General features: G+C 48.3%; 2 protein-coding genes across 2 annotated transcripts in view; both read right to left on the reverse strand.

The window, feature by feature from the left end:
• Positions 1 to 4,483: 4,483 nt before the first annotated feature.
• URAD (ureidoimidazoline (2-oxo-4-hydroxy-4-carboxy-5-) decarboxylase) lies at positions 4,484 to 13,098 on the reverse strand. Its single transcript, XM_033103891.1, has 2 exons — positions 12,867 to 13,098; positions 4,484 to 5,757 (listed from the first exon to the last, which is right to left on the reverse strand). Exons 1-2 carry the CDS (start codon positions 13,039 to 13,041, stop codon positions 5,411 to 5,413), a joined length of 522 nt encoding a protein of 173 aa, XP_032959782.1. The 5' UTR covers positions 13,042 to 13,098; the 3' UTR covers positions 4,484 to 5,410.
• A 6,514-nt stretch (positions 13,099 to 19,612) lies between these two features.
• FLT3 (fms related receptor tyrosine kinase 3) overlaps positions 19,613 to 19,961 on the reverse strand; it is a 65,363-nt gene continuing 65,014 nt past the window's right edge. Inside the window, exon 25 of the transcript XR_004422802.1 lies at positions 19,613 to 19,678. The gene's annotated coding sequence lies outside the window, so the exon portion shown is untranslated. The remainder of the gene's footprint in view (positions 19,679 to 19,961) is intronic.

Below are 19,961 nucleotides of genomic sequence, written 5' to 3' on the forward strand. Positions count from 1 at the left end.
TGCATCAGGACCCCAAGCACAACTTTCTCAGTCCTAGACCCAAGGTACTTGTCAGCTTTCTCAGAGCCTTTGGCCTGAGCTGAGAAACACCTTCCAAGGTCATTCCCAACCTCGCTGCTCAAGGCTCCCTTCCAGCCAGTACCTCTGGTCTCCAGCCGGCTGCCCCACCAGAGGAGCCTTCAGCAAATCGCTCTGGAGACCAACTTGTCTGGGAAGCTTGGGCTGGGCTGGGGCTGGGGCTGGGGCTGAAGCTATGGCCCCAGGGAGCCAGAGCTAGAGCAAGCTTTTAAAGGCAAAAGAGGGTGAGAAGTGCCTCAGGTAAATAAAGTGTCAGGAAGACTATCGGGGTAGCCACGACTCAGTTATCAAAGGGACATCTCTTTGTTACTGTTGGTGTAGAGGCCATTCTGCATTCCTCGGAGAGGGTTGGGGCTTCCAGGATCCGCCTGGTGGCAAGGACAGGGGCGCAGAGGTGGCTGGTGAGCAGGAGGTGCCGGAAGGGGCGGGCTGCTCCTCTAGGCAGATGAGACACTCCTTGAATCCACAGATCATTGACAGGGCTCCCTCCCTGCTCAAAGGTCCCCGGTGTTTGCTCCAGCTTGGGGGACCCTGCTTTCCCTCATATTTGTGACTCTTAGAAACTGGGGAGCCTGTGACCATTGTAACCCAGATAGGGCAGACCATCTTTATCCACCTTAGCACGCAAGTCCACTTTCTGAATCCCTTTTAAGATCAAGGAAATTGTCCAGGTAGTGGACCCTTCCCAACTCCCTCTCCGCCTCTGCACAGGAAAGCCTCTCACCCTGCATTGCCCTGAGTTCCCAGGATAGTTAAGGAAGAGTAAGAAGGAAGAAAATGTTGTCTAATAACATGTTCAGCTCGGCAATCTGCATTGCTGTGGAGTCATTTCTTCACTGGAGTAGGGAGTTTCTCAGCCATTGCATTCAATCAGCAACCCCCCTTCCCACACAAAGGAAGGCTCCATAATTCCTGGTTTGACCCCAACAACCCCACCCTGGCCTGCCACAGCTCACTCAGCTAACCTCGCTGGGAAGGAAAGATCACAGTGTCCTCTCTGTGGGGCCTACCCCTCCCCCCCAGTCCATCACCTGCTCAGCCCCATCGGGCCACGTGGAGCCCAGTGTGTTCATCCTGAAAAGCACGGAGGGGCTGCAGCTGCCCGCAGCTGCCCAGGCTCCATTCACAGGAGCAGATGTGTCTCTGCCCAGCAGAGTCAAGAATGTTTTCCCCAAGCAAACTGAGTGTCGGTCCTCTCTACCTGAGGAAAAATTCCTGAATTTGCGGGGTCATTGGTGGAACTCAGGGACCAGAGTGCCCGAAAGCGGGGAAATAGCTGCCTTACTCCTCCCAAGGAGGCCCTACCAAGCCTTCTGGTCCAACGGCAAGGAATACATTTTTTCCTGCTCTTCTATCCAAAATATATTCTAAATGCCAGGAGATCTAGGAAAATAAAGAGCCTCAGGAGAGGGGGTGGTATTTGGGTGCAGAAATCTGGTTTTGCTCATTGGTGAATGAAAGTTATGCAAGTCAATGGTGGGGTTGCCCATATTCTTCTTCCTTTTAACTGAAATTAGTCTGTGGACTCCGTGTGTCTTGAATAACACACTCTAATTCTGTGTGATGGATGGTTTAAAGCCCCAGAGGGAGGGACTTGGGGTTGCACCCTTGATGCTGAGGGAACCAGACTCTCGGGCCAGCAACAGCTAAATGTCATCAAGTGGCTTTGACACGAAGGGTCTTCAGTTACCGTTTGTTCACTCGCCAACGTCTCATGCCTACAATGACCTTTGCTTATCATATGAAAATATGTTCCTCAGAAGCCCTACACAGGAGGCTTTATGTGCTGCAGGAGGGGCTCAAATAAAGGCTCGGTTTTGCCTGAGTCACTGCGCCCATCAGAAAGCTACTCTCCCTAGAGAAGAGACAGGGGACTTAGCATCTATGTAGCCCTTCCATTTTACAAAGGAGAAATCTGAGGCCCAGAGAGGTTAGGTGACTTTCCCAAGGTCGTACAGCTAGCTATTCCAGTCACTAAAATTAAATGAGCTGCTATAGGTACATTCTTTGTAATCCATAATATTCTGTGCACACGTTAATCATTATTAAGGCTGCTGGTGCCACCCTGGAAACACTGCCTCCCCAACAGGAAACTAACAGGCATGACTCCTCCGGAATGCCAGCTCCCCACTCCCCCCACCCAACCCAAATAGAACCAGAACAATCAGGTTTGCTGTTGGAACAATTCTGACTACTTTCCATGTCCTATGTATTTCTCCCTTTCACAGGCACCTGCTAACTGCGGTTTATTTGTTTATTAGATGGTGAGTTTTCCTTAAATTCTACCCCAGATTTTTTCCCAATTGCCAGAGAAGGTATCTATTTGCTTTTGTCCCTCAGTAAATGATTTCTGAAAAACGCTTTTTATTTTTTAAACCAAATCTGATATCCTGCGGTTGTTCTCTGGAAATGTGTCAAATTTAAAAACGAGTAATGGTTATGCAAAGAAATTGTGTTGTCTTCCCTTCGCCCTTCTTCCCATATTAGTGTCCCGGGACAGCTTTTGGACGTACAGCCCCCAAAGCCTCCCTCTCTGAGGAAATAAAAGCAGGCCCCCTTTCAGGCTTCCGGTTACTAGATGAAAGCCAAGCTCAGCTGGGCCCGAGAATTCCTAGCGGGACAGCTGTCTGGTCCTTTCACTCGGAGCACGCGCCGGCCTGGGCTTGCACATTTTAATGGGAAGTGAAAATCGGCAGAGCAGCACCCCCCCCCCCCCCCCCCCGTCCCCCAGAAGGGAGTGTGCATGGAGGGCTTGAAGGGTCCTGGAAAGTGAAATCAGTTCCTGGGCCTCCAGCTCTTCTTAGCGTTTCCATCGTGCTTTTTTTTTTTTTAAACGAATTTGTAAGTAAAATATTCTCATTCACCCTGGCGTCTGCACCAACCACGTCAGCGTCCTGGACACTCGCTGGGCGCACTCTGGCCTCCCCGCGGCGGCGGCTGGTGCTCACGCGGAGGTCCGAGCCCACGGCCGCGGTCCCTGCTGTCCGGGTTTGTCTCCCGCATCCTGCGCACCAGAGCGCGGAAATCAGAAAACGTCTCCGCCAGGCCGTGGCCAGCAGAAGCCCAGGGTGTGTCATCGTTTGAGCCAAAATGTGGCCGTAGAAAACTGCCCTGCTAGACCTCGGCAGCCACAGGTGACCCGTCCGCGCGAGGAACAGCCTCGCCTCTGCTCCCACTGGAGAAGAAAGCAGGAGCCACCAGTGTCTTTGTCCAGGGCCCTGCCCAGCCGGGCACCCAGTCCCGTGTCCCGCGCCTGCCCTCTCGGCTGCAAGGGCTCTGGCGTCTTTGAAAGAGGCACTGCCAGTTCTTCCTCCTCATTCACCGTCCAGCTCCTTTGAAGGGGGCGATCCAGCGACTTCCCCCACCTATACCCGCTCATGCAGAAATAAACAATTTACCCGACAAGCTTTGAAACGTTGAAATGTAACTGTGAAATTGGAGACACCGCGGTTGTGCCTGAGAGGTCCAGATGACATCTACCCTCCTTCTAAAAACACTGCTGGGAATCTCAGCCCTGGGGAGGCCTGCCTGTCTTAGGGTGAACACATTTACAGAAAGGGCCCAGACTCTGCATTTGGGGGTCCATCTATCTAAGAGTTGGACTCAGCCAGGGTTGGACAAGGTGACTTAAATCTAGTGCATTATTCTGAGCGTCAGGCTCAGCCTGTGGCACTTCCGGGACAGAAAACCCTCTTAGCCAAGCAGCAGGTTTCCTGTGTGTGTCAGGAAAGCCCCCAGGTTACCCAGGCCGGAGAGAGACAGGCATCTAGCCCTAGGCCCAAGGGTTCCACCATTGCCTCCGGGTCCTAGAGCACAGAAATGGAGCCATCCAGTTCCCTCTGTGGCTTGCACCTGCCTTCCTTCACCCAAAGAAGAAGGCGTCTGACACAGGCCCAGTCTCGAAGACACTGGTGGCCACAGCTCACTTCCCTCCTACTCATCTCAACAGTTTCTGGCCCCCACCCTTACCACTTACAGGGAACACCTGTAAGATGAGGTTCCCCCATTAAAATTCCCGGTGCTTCCCAAGCTGCTTCTTTCTGTTGAGTGCAACCCCCAACAAGAGTGTGGCCACATCACTTTTTATGGAAAAAAGGTTATTTTGTTGCTGTTGCTGCTGCTAAGTCAGACAGGATGGTCACTAATGGAAGTTCTTGTCTTCCTGGGAAGGGCCAACCCTGCCTTCACTTCTTACCCTGGCTGTGTTCAGGGGGATGCACACGGCTTGTTTCTCCTCTGCCAACAGAAGCCTAAGAAGCATTTGTTGGGGTCTGTTAGACTTTCCGGTGTGTGTGGCTGAGAGAGAGTGTGGTGAGCTCCTCCTGCAGGAGTGGACATTCTGGAGGCCAGTGTAAGGAGCTGCCCAGTTGGCTGGGGCTCGGGAGGGTTGATAGGGTCCCCAGAGCCATTCTACTCTGGCCACAAAGATTTTTATGAGTACTGATTTTCCTCCACTACCTGCTTTATCAGCGGTATGGGGTCTCGCCTTGATCCCAGGGCCCACAATTTCCAGCAGTGCTCAGATTATTATTAATTACTATAATTATTATTATATTTTTATTTCTTTAATGACCGATGGGTTTCCTGGGTAGTCTGAAGTTCTGAGGAGCCAACTGTCCTGGGCCCACCTCCGAGAGAGACAGGAGGCCGCCAATCCAGCTTGGAGACGTCCCTACTCCCACCCCTTTCTTCAGAGCGACCGTAGTAGTCACACCGCCTGCCCCACGGTGTCCCATCGCAGGACTCTCTCCTGCCCACCATCCCCACAGGCTGCGTCCCCGGCGCCGCAGGCCAAGCCCAGCGCTTGCTTTCCTTGCTTAGGCTCCTCCTGTAAGTGCCTCTGAGTGAGAAAGCCGCTTCTGCTCACATGTAAATGTCGGTGCAGCAAATGAGGTGGGAGAAGAAAAAACAAACAGACAAACCGCTGTGGAATAAAAGATTCCTTTTCCATCCGTTTTGCTGGGTAGCTCCGGCTCAGCTGTCGAGGGTGGGGAGCCAAAGCTGGATAAGCGCTTTGGAATCCACAAAGGCTGACGGTGTCAACGGGCCGCAAAGGGAGTGAAGAATCCAAGCAGTGAGCTGGAAGAATCGGGGCACAGCACGAAACTAGATAGATATTTTGGCAAAGCGCGCGCGCGTGTGTGTGGTGGTGGTGGTGGAGGAGTCACGGTGGCTCATTATTTGTATGATTGCCTCAATTGTCCCCTTCCTTTGTGCGCGCGTGCGGACGCCGGCCCCGGCCTGCGTCAGCCTCCCGCCCAGAGCGCACACGGCAGGGTCGCGGTCCCCGCGCGTCCCGACGTGCGTCCCGGATCCCGCGCGCGCGCGGCCGCTAAAGTCGGGCGGGGTCAATGCCGAGGAGGTCGGCGAGCCGCAGGCGGGCGATCTTCTTCACCTCGCCCAGGGCGGTGCGCAGCTCCTGCGCCCGCGGGCAGTGCAGCCGGCGCGCCAGCTCGCGCGGTACGGCCGCCCGGTCGCTGAGGCGCGCGGCCAGCACGAAGGGGAAGCCGAAGCGCGCGCGGTACTGAGCGTTGAGCTCCGCCAGCCGGAGCCGCTCGTCGGCGCCCAGGCTCGTGAGGCCCGCGCCGCTCTGCTCCCGCTGCGACTCGGCGGTGAGCGTGCCCAGCTGCAACTCGCGGCCCGCCAGGTCCGGGTGGCAGCGCAGGATGCCCTCTTGGCCTGCAGAGAAGCACAGACAAGCGGCGGAGAGCGTTACCGCGCGGCGGACAGGGAGCACAGGGCTCCCGCATGCCCTGACCCGAAGAGGCTTCGGGAGGGAAGCGAGGTCCCCAGGAGGTGATGAGGGTCAACGAGGAGTGTCCAGGAGGTGCAGGGCGCACACTGCACCCGCCCCTCAAATATGTTCCCGAACCTTGCGCCCCTCCGTCCCCGCTTCTTTCGGCCTCAGCCAGAATCCAGGGGCGGGGCGGGAAGTGACAAGTTTGTCCTTTGAGACCTGGGGGCAAGAAGAGCCAAGGGGAGAGGCACAAGAGACTCGGAATTTATGGCTTGCTGGGGAGGGAGCAGGTACGCGATAAGGAGCCCGAGCATTTCGTATCTTTTCAAAGTCCTTTGCTCTCAGGGGGGCTTTGATGTCGCAGAGGGCCGGACTCAAGGGCCTGGGGACTTCCTGCAAAGGCCACGGAATGGGGTTCGTTCAGTTCCAAATGAGAAGGGCAGGGAAGGTCCATAGGGACATCCATGGGGCTTGGCAAATAAATGCCCAGGATTTTGTGACCCTTCTGGAATCAGGTGTCCAAAGAGCCCTGCAGATGATTAACTGCAAATTTCCAGCCAGAATTCCACAGCCCTTTGAATGAAAGTGGCTTTCCTCCTTTTAGGAAAATAGCACCCACTCACCACCCACTCTGTCTGAGGCTCATTCCCCATCTCTGCCCATGGATCCCAAAGAGACCATGGGGAATAAGTTTTTTCGGTTTTTGAAAATAGCTTCTCATAATCCCCTAGGCCTAAATTTAAAACCCCTGGTGTGATTCCTGGGATTTGAAATCCTAATCCAGGGCTTTCCCTGAGCCCTGGCCAGTCCTTCCCTTTAGCTCTCTAGAGAGTGAATTGGAATACTCAGGACTCAGGGAGATTTTAGATGTGGTGAGAGGGAGCTGTCATCTGTCTAATGAGGATAAAGACACCTGAACTTGCTGAGTAGTTGTGAGGATTAGAGATGACTCACTTGCCTAAAACACAGCACCTAAAGTGAGCAAACGTTCAATACACAGCCACACTGTTCTCAGTCAGCTCAGTGTAACTGACTGAGGCACAGCTGGAAGCATCTGACTTTGTCCCTGGGAATAGGTGGGGGCTCTCTTGGGAAAGGGATCATTTTAAGACCCTTTCGTTGTGCTGTAAACCTCCCCTTACTCAAACCTTATCGCCTCTGCCCAATTAAAGGATGATTGGGAGTGCACCATCTAACTCATGGACCAGCGTCCTGAGAGATGAGAAGAACTGGGGGGAACACCTGCATTTAAGAGAAAATTTCATGGAAGCTCAGAAAGGGTTAAGTGACCTGCCCAAGGTCACTAAGCCAGTAGCTGATCTGGCCTGGCCCCTGGACTCCAAATCATAGGCGTCTCCTGAGCACTGGTTGCCTCTGCAAGGTTAAGGGGAGTTTAAAACGAAACTCATGTCACCAGTGATTCCACCTCTATACAACCACTGTTTTAGAACCCCTCTCTTGGACCCTGTCCCTTGGGCCCTGCAAACATGAGGTGGTTATTACCTGATTCCTGCGGCCAGCCCTGTCCCAGTGGTGCGAAAACATAGGTGTTAGATTCCCTACCTAGGAGATCCCAGCCCTGGGCCTGGGCTAGCTGTGCCATGTGGCCGCTTGACCCACTGCAAACACACACACACAGCCCTGGGACCTGCACGTGACCTGGCTGGCTGGGGTGGAGGGAACTGCGAGTCCTGGGCAGCTCAGCAGGTCCCCACCTGCCAGGACCAAACCCAACGCCCCCTGCTTGTATATTCAGATTTTCAAAGCAGGCTCTAGGAGGGGTGGCTGAGCCCCGGACTTCTCACAGGACCGCATGTCTCTTGGCTTCCCTTCCCCCCATTTCTTACTCTGTAGAGACCCAGCTCGAGCCTAGGGACACTATTTATCAGTGGGAGCCCCAGTGTGAGGGCTGGGTCTATCTCCTTACCACCCCCTAGGGGAATCCCCTTGTCCTCCCAGGCATGCCCTACCTGCCGCTTTCCTTCTAGCCCTTACACCTCTCTTCTCACTCCCCTGGGTTTGTCTCCTCTCTTGAAAACATCGCTTGGGGTTAATGTTTGCCTAGGATTGAGATGTGTTTTCCACCATTTGCAGGGAGGAGAGAAAGGAGGCCGAGAAAAGGGGCAGAGCAAAGGGAAGAAGAAAAGAGACAAAAAAAGAGGAACTGGAATTTACACACACAGACACCTCAGCTGCAGATAAAAAGGTGCTGGGAGTCAGATAGGGGATGGTAGGTCCCAAGAAACAGGACCTGACCCTGTCCAGCCTCATCCTCCATCGTTATTGCCCCAAACCACTGAGTCCTTGAGTACTGCCCAGGATGGCCTGTCCCAGCTCTCCCTCCCCGCCCCCACCTTCAGCAGAGTCCAGTTACCCCTCCAATGCTGTAAGCACTCTCAAAGCTGGCCTTAAACCTCGGGGGGGGGGGGGTCCTTCCCACCTCCCTGCCTCTGTACTGAGGGGCCTCCCGCCTGGAAGGCCCAAGTGGTAGCTAGCCAGGTCGGTGGAATGTCCCATGATTCGCAGGGCCATTTCAATGCTGCTTGCTCTTCAATCTTTCCTAAAATCTTAGACTTACTGCCTATGCCACAGGCATATCATAGTTAGAGATGTGGATGTGTATTGATTGTTGCAGCCAGCCACAAGTCATGAATTTTTATTCCTAGGAGAATTCCTGGCACAGAGCTGACTCTCCTTGTTCCAATAGGAAAAGAACAGGGAAGGCAATGGTGACCACCGTAGAGCAGGCAATTGGCTTCGAACCCCCGTCCAGTCCACCAGTGGCCCTCCATCTGTGCCGACTGGTGTGTGCTCCCTCCTGGTACAATGCATCGTCTGTCTTTTCTGTTGAAGACCAACCTCTCTACTGGTGTGCTAGAAGCCAGCCCCTCTTTCCCTCTCAAAGGCTGCAATTTCAAACATGTTTCTCTCCTACAACCCACTGCTTTATCGTCAACACACAAACATACCTCGTCCCATAAACAAAATTAAATCCCTCCCTTGAGTCCCCGATGTCCTCTAGGTTCTCCACATGTCTCTAATCCTCCTTACAGCAACTCAAAGGAGCTGTCTGCATAGTATCTGCACTTCCCGCCCTCCCATTTCCAGTTCACTCTGCCAAGCTTTCAGCCCCACCCACCAACCAGTCTGCACCCATCAGGGTCGCAGATGGACATCTTGCCCAAGCCCGTAACCAGTGCCGTCCTCTTCTCTCTTCACCTGTTGGGAGCATGTCACATGGGTGGCCCTCTCGCATTCTTGAAAGAACAGCATGCCTTACCTATTTTCACCGCTGATTCTTGCTCTGCCAGGTCACTAACGCTGAGGTACCCAGAGCTCAGTACTCACATCTGCTCCCTTCTGTGTTTACACTGATGCCCTACGTGTTCTCATCTAGTTCTATGGCTTTGAATGCCATCAACTCTTTGATGACACCCAGATCTAGTGTAGCCCACAGCTTTCCACGGAGTTCCTTTGTCATGGTCCACCTGAACACACAGTGTTTTTGTCTGGGTGATTAGCAGGCATCTGAGATGAACAAAGTCCCATTCTTCATCCTGTCCTCTCAATTCTAAAGTCTTCCTCAGGATAGAAAGCAGAGCCACTGCACACCCAGTTGCTCAAACTAAACACTTAGGAGTTATCCTTCATTTCCCTTAGTTTCTGGCCTGCCTCCCCCAACAAACCCATCCCCAAAATCGGTTGGCTCAGACTCTAAAATCTATTCCAAAAACCCAGCCACGTCTCTCCATCCCTCCTGCTCCAACCCCAATCCAGATAACCGACACCTCTCCTGTTAGTTACTACTGCGGCAGCCCCTCACCTGACCTCTCTCCTCATATCCCTGCACTCGTCACTACTCTCCAGCCACCTTGGTCTTTCTGTGCCCCCAAAATGTCAAAGGTCTCACGTTCCTTTTCTTAGAGTGGCCTCCTAGATCTTTGGCTGCTTTCTTCTCATCTTTAGGTTTTAAACTCAAATGTCACTTCCGGAGGAAGACCTCTTTTATCACATATTTCCAACAATATTACATATTTTCTTTTAATAGTTCCTAGAATCTAAAATTATATTTTTATGTTAATCCTGTCTCTCTTCGCTACAGTATAAAGTCACCGAAGGCAGGGACATGTCTTGGTCATTGCTCTGTCCCCACAGCCTGGGACAATTCCTGGGCCATTGTGGGCACTCAGTAAGTATTTATCGACCAACACATCACTCTCAGGAAGGAGTGTTATATATTTTTTGATGGAATATATTTTAATAGCCTCATCTAAATACCTTATAGCCTGCATACAAGGGATTTATTAGTATCTAACTCCTTCATTAATCCAATGACTATGTTTTGCAATAAGTAATAAATAATGAATTATGGCATTATTGCAATTCCAAAATGCCACAAAGAGATGCACAATTAACTCTATTCTGACAGTTTTATTGTTCTTTGGTATTTAACACAAATCAGTACTGAACTGGTTCACCATTGGCTGTGTGCGTGCGTCCGTGCGCGCGCGCGCGTGTGTGTGTGTGTGTGTGTGTGTGTGTGTGTGTGTGTGTGTGTACGGACTTCTTCTCTTTTCCTATTGACATTCCCTTCTGGGAAACAGGAACTGATCCACCCGAAAGGGTACTTTGCAGAATAGTGATGGACCTGAATATTAGTCCTGGACTGCCACCTACTGGCTAATCACCATCATAGCATAACCTAAATGGATTGTCAACCTTGGTTTACCGTAAAAAAATGGGATTTTCAGTTTCCTGTTGATGGTAGTTTTCTTACATCATTTAAAACAAATTTTGATCAGGTAGGTTACCATATCCTGCACATCTCTTTAAAAGTCCCTTTTAGTTTTAGGATACAAAGACTATTACACCCAGTTTGTTCCCTACTATTCAAGGAGTAAAGCTAGACTATGCAGTAAATCCCATTTTATTTGATTATTTAAGGAACCAAAATGGGATCTGGGACATCAAGCGTTAATATTAATTGAATAAATTAGTGACTGGATAAATCAAACCTCTAGAAACTGTTTATAGATTTTGTTTCTGATTCTCTGGGAAATCCTTCAAAAGCTGTTGGGTTGACTTATCAGGATTTGAATCCCAGTTCTGCCACTTTCTAGCTGTGTGTCCTTGATCAAGTTACTTAAGCTCTCTGTGCTTCAGTTTTCTCATCTGAAAATTGGGGGTAATAATGATTATCATAATGATTGTTTTATAAGATTAGTATGAGGATTCCATGAGTTAACAAATGCAAAGTGTTTGGAGAAGTGCCTGCAACACAGTGCTAGTAAGGGTTGAATACATTTTAGCTATTGTTGTTATTACTACTTTGCTGACATCACCTACCTGATGTAATCAAGGTGATTAGTTACAGGGCATCTACCCAGACAGCACTGGAGCTCTGCTCCCAGCTGCCTAAGACAAGTGTGGACACCAGCACCGGGCTGAGAAGTAGGCTCCACCAGCAGACAGGTCTCTTAACTAGACCTTAACTAACCTTAACCAGAGCTTCTGGTCAAACTGGTCGGGGTGACTGCTTGTGGAAAAGACAGAAATAGGAAAAATTTTATTATCTAAGCTCCTGGTATAAAGTAAATCCCAATAAATGTTCATTAACTGTATAAACTAATGAATCCTAGATTTAAATTATTGATGACATCATAGCTTTCTCTCTCAATACATTTGTTACCCAGCCCCACCACCCCTTTGGGTATTGAGACTGATCACAGGATGTTCCTCCTTATTTTTCCTGATAGAACAAAAATGTCATTCATAAGGCATTCACACCCTTTAAACGTCATTTCCCCTCTGGCTTAGAAGACTTTGATTTGGCATCATCCGTTTTCCGGCCAGACATTTTGACTGTGGGCTCCTATGGCCTCTTGCTCTGCAGGCTTTGGGCTGACAAGTTGGAGTCACTTGACTCAGCAAGGTGGACTGATTGTTCCTGAGTCATCAGCCAGAAGGCTCCAGTGTGGTCAGCTCCCCGCCATGCCTGAGCCCAGTGGGGCAGGGGGTGGGCAGCGAGGTGCAGCTTTGCAGAGGCCCTGAGAAGTGGGGGAATGTCTACACGGCCCCACCATTTCTATCCGTTTGACTTTATAACACTACCCTCCATGCTTCCTGGATGTGCCTAAAATGAATGAAAACGAGGTCCTTACTTGGGAGACAGTCACCTGACAATGGGAAGCCACCAGTGAAAGTCGGGGACTGGTAGGCTACACCCTGTGTGCTAGGGAAGAGAGAAGAGCAGCAGCTCCACTCCCCCCGTGCCCCCCGCCCCAGGGCCCTGTGGAGGGCCTTACCCCGCCTGCGTCCCTTCAGCTCCGGGCAGGCTTCACTGAAGAGGATGAGGACAGCCTCCACTGCTAACCCTCGGCCTCTGAATCCCGGGGCAGCTGTGTGGCATTCGGCATCACTTGAGGTTTGCCTAAATCTTCACCTCTGCCTCTTCCCGCCCCTCACCCAGAAGTGCCTCCTTTTCTCTCTCTACCCAGAGGAGATCCACAGTGTCTTTCCCTTTCTCCAGAGGAATTCATTCAGATTTTAGTCTTTTCCCTCTCACCCCACTCCCCACCCTCAAGCTGATCTGAATGAGTTTACTTTCTTCATCAAGCTGGTCCAAACTGCCCTTGTCTGGTCAAAATGTCAGCCCTTTGCTCTTTCCCCTGGGCTCCTGAGATAGTCTGATACTGAGTTGTTTCCTCTCCTGCATATAGGACATTCCCAAAGTGCGCAGCTCAGCTGAGCGAGGGTGGGCCGTCGGCCTGAACTTTGGCCTCTGCACCCCCCCCTGAGGCCCTTGTGACCTCACAGCTTTAATATTTAACAGCCCCATTACCCGAGTCAATATCCATTCTTTCGTTTTACTTTTGGCTTAACACCTTGCCAGTGCTTGCATCTGAGAAAACTTAGCGAACCTTACCACCAAAAGAGCTAAATAAATATATCCATTATAAGCAACGAGGCGAAAATGTCGGGAAATGTTTTTTGACAAGAATATTTGAAAGCGCTCTGGGGAGACTCTCAGTGTCTAATCCCGAAGTCTTACCTGACTGAGGAAGAGCATCAATGAAGGCATAAAAGTGCTGCTTTAAGTCTTGCAAGTCAGAGAATGGGCGCTGGGACCAAACAGCTGCAGCAATCAGAGGACATCTCTCAACGACATTCCCAAACACATCCACAAATTCCCCGAAGTCCATGGAGTTGACCTTCTCAATGTCCATGGCTTGTGTTCACCTGACGGCAGCAGGCGCGGCGGCTCCCCTCTCCGCGACTGGGTGACGCGCACTCTGCTCAGCGGGTTATATTTGCTGAACGCACAAGCTTGTGTTTTATGCAACATCAGCTGGACATGTCTTCAGTGCCTCTGGGAGAAGCACATCCAGAGGAGTTGTGTAATGAGCAAACACAGGCTTACGGTTCTAGCCCAGGGAGAGAGCTCTGCGTGCTAAACACGTCCAATCACTGTGCTCACAATCAAAGCCATTGGGGGCTGTATTTCACTCTCAGCATTTAAGCCACGTTATAGTTTTAGTATCAACATTTTAATGTCAACGGTATCCCCGGGAAGTTAACTCAAAGACAGGTCACAAGTCAACCCCCTTGGAATTTGCTTCCCCACCTCTTGTTGCTGCTCCGGAGGACAGATAGTATGTTTTACTCTTTCTCCGTATCTCAAATGCTTAACTCTTTTTAGGTACTTAATACATGCTCGTTAAACAGGATGCAGTGTGTAGGGAATTATTCTGCCCAGTTCTCAGTTGTCTCTCAAATACCACTGTTCTTTTCTTTTTTCCTTTTCTTTAAAGTAGCGAAAGAGCAGTTTATTAGAAGAAAAAGTACACTCCAAAGAGCGCCAGAGCAAAAGCAAGGCTCAAAAGGTCTGTTATTTTCTTCCTGAATATATCTATCCTTACCTGCAATCACCTCGAGTATCGTATTGGCTGATTTGCATATCATCTCACAGCCCTGACTAGTTCCATGAGCCTGGAGATGGTGTGTGTTATTTGCATCTGCTTCCTGGGTGCCTAGAACTGTGCCCACGGTGGGCAACTCATAAGCCCCGTGGGATGTACTGGTTCCTAAATGACCACACAGATTACATTTTTCACCCTAATATTTTTCACATATTCTCAAAACAAAAATACTGTGGCAGATAAAGTCAAAGAAAAAAGGGGTCAGAATTTGAGGATACAGAATACTGTGGCTATTTCCCTTTAGAACTAAAAACACAAATGTATTTCCAAAAGTTATAGTAGCTACACTTTTGCTTCCATCTGAATCAAAAGTCAATGCCAGAGGAACGTCGTTAGCATTCATCAATCGGTCATATTTGTCCCTGTGGTCTGTGAGAAGCAGGTGACAGCCGTGCCTGCCTACCAGCAGCTACAGATTTTGTCCTAACTCTGTAGACATGTCCCAGCCCAGGTCTCACCCTGACTCCTGGGGCCAAGGTCATGACTGAAGGATGGATCAAGACCTCCTCCCTTGAAAACAAGCTGATGAAATTTGCTTTTCAAAGGGATGAATCTGGTGCCAGAAGTACCACCATTACTTGTCTTGTCTTCAAATATGAAGGAAGCTACATAAGATCAACACTCATACATCATACACCTACATATATGTGAAAACATGGGCTCCTGCAGTGTACATGCAGCTTTGGGCCTAGAGCCCAGGGCAGAGAGCATGGACTGGGGAGAATTTTGATCATGGCTGTGCCACCTACCATCTGACATTGGGCAAGTTATTGAACTTTTCTGTACCTCAGTTTCCTTGTCTGTAAAATGGGGATCATAATGGTGTTTACCTCAGGGGGTACTTGCAAAGATTCAGTGAATATACCGAAGCGCTTGAAATGGTCCCTTCACACAGCACTACACATGTGTTGGCTAATATCACCTTTTCTATGTACAGACCCTCACTGGACCAACTATGGAATTTTCTTGTTTCCCTTCTGCCACCAGAGTCACATGGTCTTTTCCTTGTCCTTGCAGGTTTCCCCGCAGACTCAGTTAACCGCCCAACATCTATGTCGTCGCCGTCTTCTCCCTCTCCCACCTCCCTGAGTCTCGGTTTGTCCGAGAGCTGACCGTGCAGCACCCGCCACGTTTGAGTACGCCTGTGGGGAAAGGAAAAGTGTGGTCTGTCCAGGCTCCCAGCCTTATTCCCAGGCTCTCGTTTAGTGGAGAAAGAAGGTGGAACAGAGCTGTACTTTTCTTGTCCCCCATCCCTTTCAGATGGCCCCCTACTATTTCCTTCTCTTATCTCTGCACATTGAGGGTCTCCCTGCCCTCAAAGGAGCTCCTGCCTGGGGCTTGGAGCCTGGGGGTTCTCAGTCCCTCTGAGAGCAGTAGGAGATAGACATCTGAATTTGCAGGTGGCAAAAAATGCTGACACACCTGGTGGGAAGGGTCTGCTGACTGACCTCCCTGCATTTCTGGCTCTGACTGAAAGGTTAACTTCCTTTTATTTTGTTGCATCATACAACAATGGAACTCCAAATAACCTACAACACGTGAACCTTTAAGACACACAAGGTTAAGGAATTAAATAGTCATGGATATAGAAACAACACTGACAAAAAAAATTACTAATATGAAACTAGTACAGCAGCTCATGATGCAGAAGAACTCTGGGGCTAAACTGTTCCAGTTTTTGACTCCTACCAGTCAAATCAATCAAAGTCATGTAAGGTGGTCAGAAGGTAAGGCAATTTTCATCCAAGCAGAAAACTAAGTTATTAAATTGTACACTAGAAAGAAGTGAACTGGATGGTATATGAAATAGATACCAAAAAAAGCTGGGTTTTTAAAAGTTAATTTGTATATAAATGTAGCCTCATAATTAGTGTTTAACCATATAAGATATGGTTTTTATGTTCTGACTACTGACTATATTATACTTAGCATCATCATAGTTTTTCTTTTACAATGAGAGACTGTTAGCAGTACCTGGAGAAAATTCTTAAAGAGACATAGTCAATTTTTTATTTCATTTTTTGGTTGAAACGTTTCATGCGCCTGCTCCCTTCAACTGCAGCCGTTAACTTTTCATAAATGGAGCTTATGCAGGAGTGTTTTCTCAATAAGATACTAGATAGACATATTGCCTTCCTACATATACATCTGCAATTTGAGGCAAGTTGGGAGTTGGAACTCCTGTAATCTTGCTGTTACCAGACGGTGTGCATTGGCTGAGTACTGAGCCAAAGCAAGATGCAGGGCTGCATTGCAGGCGGGAAGCCAGCCAGGCACAGGGGACGTGTGATTGTGAGGAGGCGGGCGGGGTGGGGGGGGGGTTCCAGGCCAGGCCTGCACTTGGTACCTCCATGGAATGAACTGACTTAACCTTCTTAAGCCTTGGTTTCACCACCTGTTAAATGACCCCAGAACAAGCTCCTGCCTCACCATTTGTTAAATGAAATAATACATGTGAAACCTTTAGCACAGCTCTGGTAACGTGTTATCAGTAAATGTTAAAGAATTCATCAAAGCAGACCCTGAAGACCTTATGCTGAGTGCAATAAACCAGTTATAAAAGACAAATACCGTGTTCCACATATATGAGATACCTAGAGTAGTCTAATTTATAGAAGCAGAGAGTAGAAAGGCGACTGCCAGGGGCTGAGGAAGCAGGAAAGGGGAGTGAGTGTTTGGTGGGGGCAGAGTTTCAGTTTGAGAAGATGAAAAAGTTCTGGAGATGGATGATGGCGATGGTTGCACAACAATGTGAAAGTAACTCATGCCACTGAGCTGTACACTTAAGAATGGTTAAAATGAGAGTGGCTGGGTAGCTCAGTTGGTTAGAGCGCGGTGCTCTTAACAACAAGGTTGCCGGTTCGATCCCCACATTAGTCACTGTGAGCTGCGCCCTCCACAACTAGATTGAAACAACTACTTGACTTGGAACTGATGGGTCCTGGAAAAACACAGTTTAAAAAAAAAGGTTAAAACGGTAAATTTTACACGATGTATATTCTACCACCAAAGAACCTTTTCTGCCTTATTAAGATAATTTGGAATATCCCCCACCTTTTTTGTTTTCTGTTGCTGAGGGTGATTGTGACATAGACAGAAACAAGTGAGAACACTGATATGTCATTTATCTTTGACAAAAATGATACTGGCAGTGGCAGAGGAATTCGGATAAATCTGTTACTAGGGAAGTCCTTCACGGAGAGCTAAGGAGAGAGAAAGAAGAGCAGGAAGAAACACAAGTGGCAATGGAGGGGGAAGGAGGGACAGAAAGAAAGGTGGGTAATTGAAGGGCTGGACTGCGATAAGAGGTCACCCAGGACATCTTCCCGCTGCAGGCCAAATACCCCTGGGTGTTTTTCTTAGTCCAAAAAATCTCCAGGAATTAGACTCTTTATTTCAATATAGGAAGCCGGTTCAGGCTCAGACAACACTTAGCATAGAAGGTGCTCCAAGAAGAAGTTCAAAAATCAATTCCAGGGGGCGGCTGGTTAGCTCAGTTGGTTAGAGCTCGGTGCTCTTAACAACAAGGTTGCCGGTTTGATCTCCACATGGGCCACTGCGAGCTGCGCCCTCCACAACTAGATTGAAACAACGACTTGACTTGGAGCTGATGGGTCCTGGAAAAACACACTTTAAATAAATAAATAAACAAACAAATAAATAAGTTAATTCCACGTGCAGATGAATGCACTATATAGTACAGAGTGGTAAAACCAGGTTCTATAAAAGAATCTGACATTAGGCTGCTCAGTTAATGGCAGGAATGTGATAAATAATACACATAAAACGCACAATTGTTACCATAGTTAAGAAACAATTGAAGGCTGAATAAATGAATTGAAATTATATGTATAGAGGGTTGTCTTCCTTCTAATCAGCGGATTGACCTTTCCTTTAATTCTGCTTCAAAAAGGTACCTTTCCAGGAGCGGGGTAAAGGAATGAAGTCAGGGCTGATACCTGCGATTTAAAAACAGTAGTCCTAGGGCGCCACCTACTGGTGAGTCAGCTGCAAAGGCCTGGCGGAAGGGGCTGTCTAAGCAGTAGCAGCAAGCTGTCTCTAAAATCAGTGCTTTCAAGTTGTGTTCTGACACATGCTAAAACTGTGTCGTTACGTCAGGGACACCGCACGACCCAAACTGAAACAGAATTGGTAGTCAGAGCTGTGTTTAATAGAATCTAATTTCATTAAAATGCCACTCTTCCTCAGAGAATGTTGCCTTTTAAATATCATATTTGGTATAACAAATGCTATAGAAGTAAAATAGTGTAATGAACACCTGTGAACGCATTACCCCACCTAACACAAAACACTTCAAATGTCATCAGTGTGGGAATAAGCAAATGGTGGTGACTGTGTGTTCACATAGAGCAACAGTGAAATGAAAGGACTTCTTGTAACACCACGAGTGAATCTTAGAAGCATAATGGGTTTTTTTGTTTTTGTTTTTGTTTTAGAAAGCGGGATCTAGGAGTCTAATAGAGTCCGATACCACTTTTACAAAGCTCATGAACAAGAGAATATTCGTTTTCAAGGAAATCAAATTCGTTGGTGCCTTTAATACTGAAACAAGAGGTGTGCTAGGTAGGTTATTCCACGTGTAAACATACAAGGTATGATTGAAAAATATGGTGAATGCTTAAATTAAAAATTATTACAGTAAAAGACACATTGTCATTAATCCGCCCAAAATACTCCTCCTCGTTTCGAACACACTTATCCCCTCATTCTTGCTATTTTTTGAAGCAGTTCTGGAAGTCCTCTTTCATGTCTTTACTTCATCCTCTATCATGACAATACTCCGTGTCACACGTCGCTTCTGGTACAGCAATTTCTGTCAAATAAAAACATTATAGTGTGTCCTCATCCACCTTATTCACCAGATCTGGTACCGTGTGACTTCTGCCTCTTCCCCAAAGTCAAAATGATTTAGGACATCGAGGCAGCGATGACAGTGCAACTAGAAACACTCATGAAAGAGGACTTCAAAACTGCTTCAGAAAGTGGCAAGAATGATGGGATAAGTGTATTCAAAGTAAGGGGGAGTATTCTGAGGGGGATTAATGGCAATGTGTCTTTTACTATAATACTTTTTTTAAATTTAAACAATCACCATAAATTTTTTTTAATCACATCGTGTATTTGCTTGGCTCTATCCACAGTGCAGTCACGTTCAGAATGCACGTGCATCCTGACTAAAATCACTCTGGCAGAAAGAAAAGGACAATATTCCACTAAATGTTAACTCACTTTTATTTTTCTCCCTGTGATCACCAACATTTTTTTGACAAGCACTTCAAGAGGGCTTAACAAGTGCCTGCGACTCTATTCCTTCAGATCCTATCAAGACAGTAGAAGAATATACTAACAAAGATAAATCAGCATGGCACTCAAAGCTGGAAAGAAAACCACTGGCCAACCAAAACAGAGAGGACTTTCTGGAGAGGATAAAGCCAATGAGCCCTTCAGTTCATCCAACGAGACTGTGAGTCAGTGCAGGTATGTGCGCCAAGGTTCTCAGGTGGTAAGGTGTAGGGGCTGATGGGCTCACTGCATCAGAAAATTTGGTGGCCTAGCAGGAATGCTGGGGACCAAAGCTTGGGCAGCAAGAGGGACCAAAGCAATGCCAGGGATCTAGAAGTGGGAAGAGCTTGTCATTGTTTTCAGAGATTGTACTTGGTGAATAATGAACTCCAACTCCTTTCCTCATGTTTGCCTGAATCCAGTCTAGATGCAAAGTTCTAGAACAAGAGAGGGCATTTATTCTCCTAGCTTGAGTCAAAGATCCTCCTTGTTTAGAAGGCAAAGCTCCCGAGTGAAGTCCCAACGCACTGTACAACAGGGAGAATACCTTAATGTCACGGTGCTGTTACCAGAATAAATGCTGATGGAGAAAGAAACACATGGTCACTATGACAGGGTCTTTACAAATAATAAATACAACAAAAAATTAAAAATAGAATTACCATACGATCCAGCAATCCCACTTCTGGGTGTATACACAAAAGAATTGAAAGCAGGGTCTCAAAGAAATATTTGCACCCCCATGTTCATAGCAGTATTATTCACAACAGCCTAGAGGTGGAAGCAAACTCAATGTCCATTAATGGATGAATGAATATTGTGATACACACACACACACATGCACACACATACACACACACCAT

Source organism: Rhinolophus ferrumequinum, chromosome 4 (genome assembly GCF_004115265.2).
Source record: "Rhinolophus ferrumequinum isolate MPI-CBG mRhiFer1 chromosome 4, mRhiFer1_v1.p, whole genome shotgun sequence".
Lineage (NCBI taxonomy): Eukaryota > Metazoa > Chordata > Mammalia > Chiroptera > Rhinolophidae > Rhinolophus > Rhinolophus ferrumequinum.

Bases quoted from the DNA above. Each gene is read 5' to 3' on its own strand.
- URAD (XM_033103891.1), bottom strand. From the start codon at position 13,041: ATGGACATTGAGAAGGTCAACTCCATGGACTTCGGGGAATTTGTGGAT. The intron at 5,758-12,866 runs GTAAGACTTCGG...GCTTCTCTGCAG, and splicing joins TGATGCTCTTCCTCAGTCAG to GCCAAGAGGGCATCCTGCGC.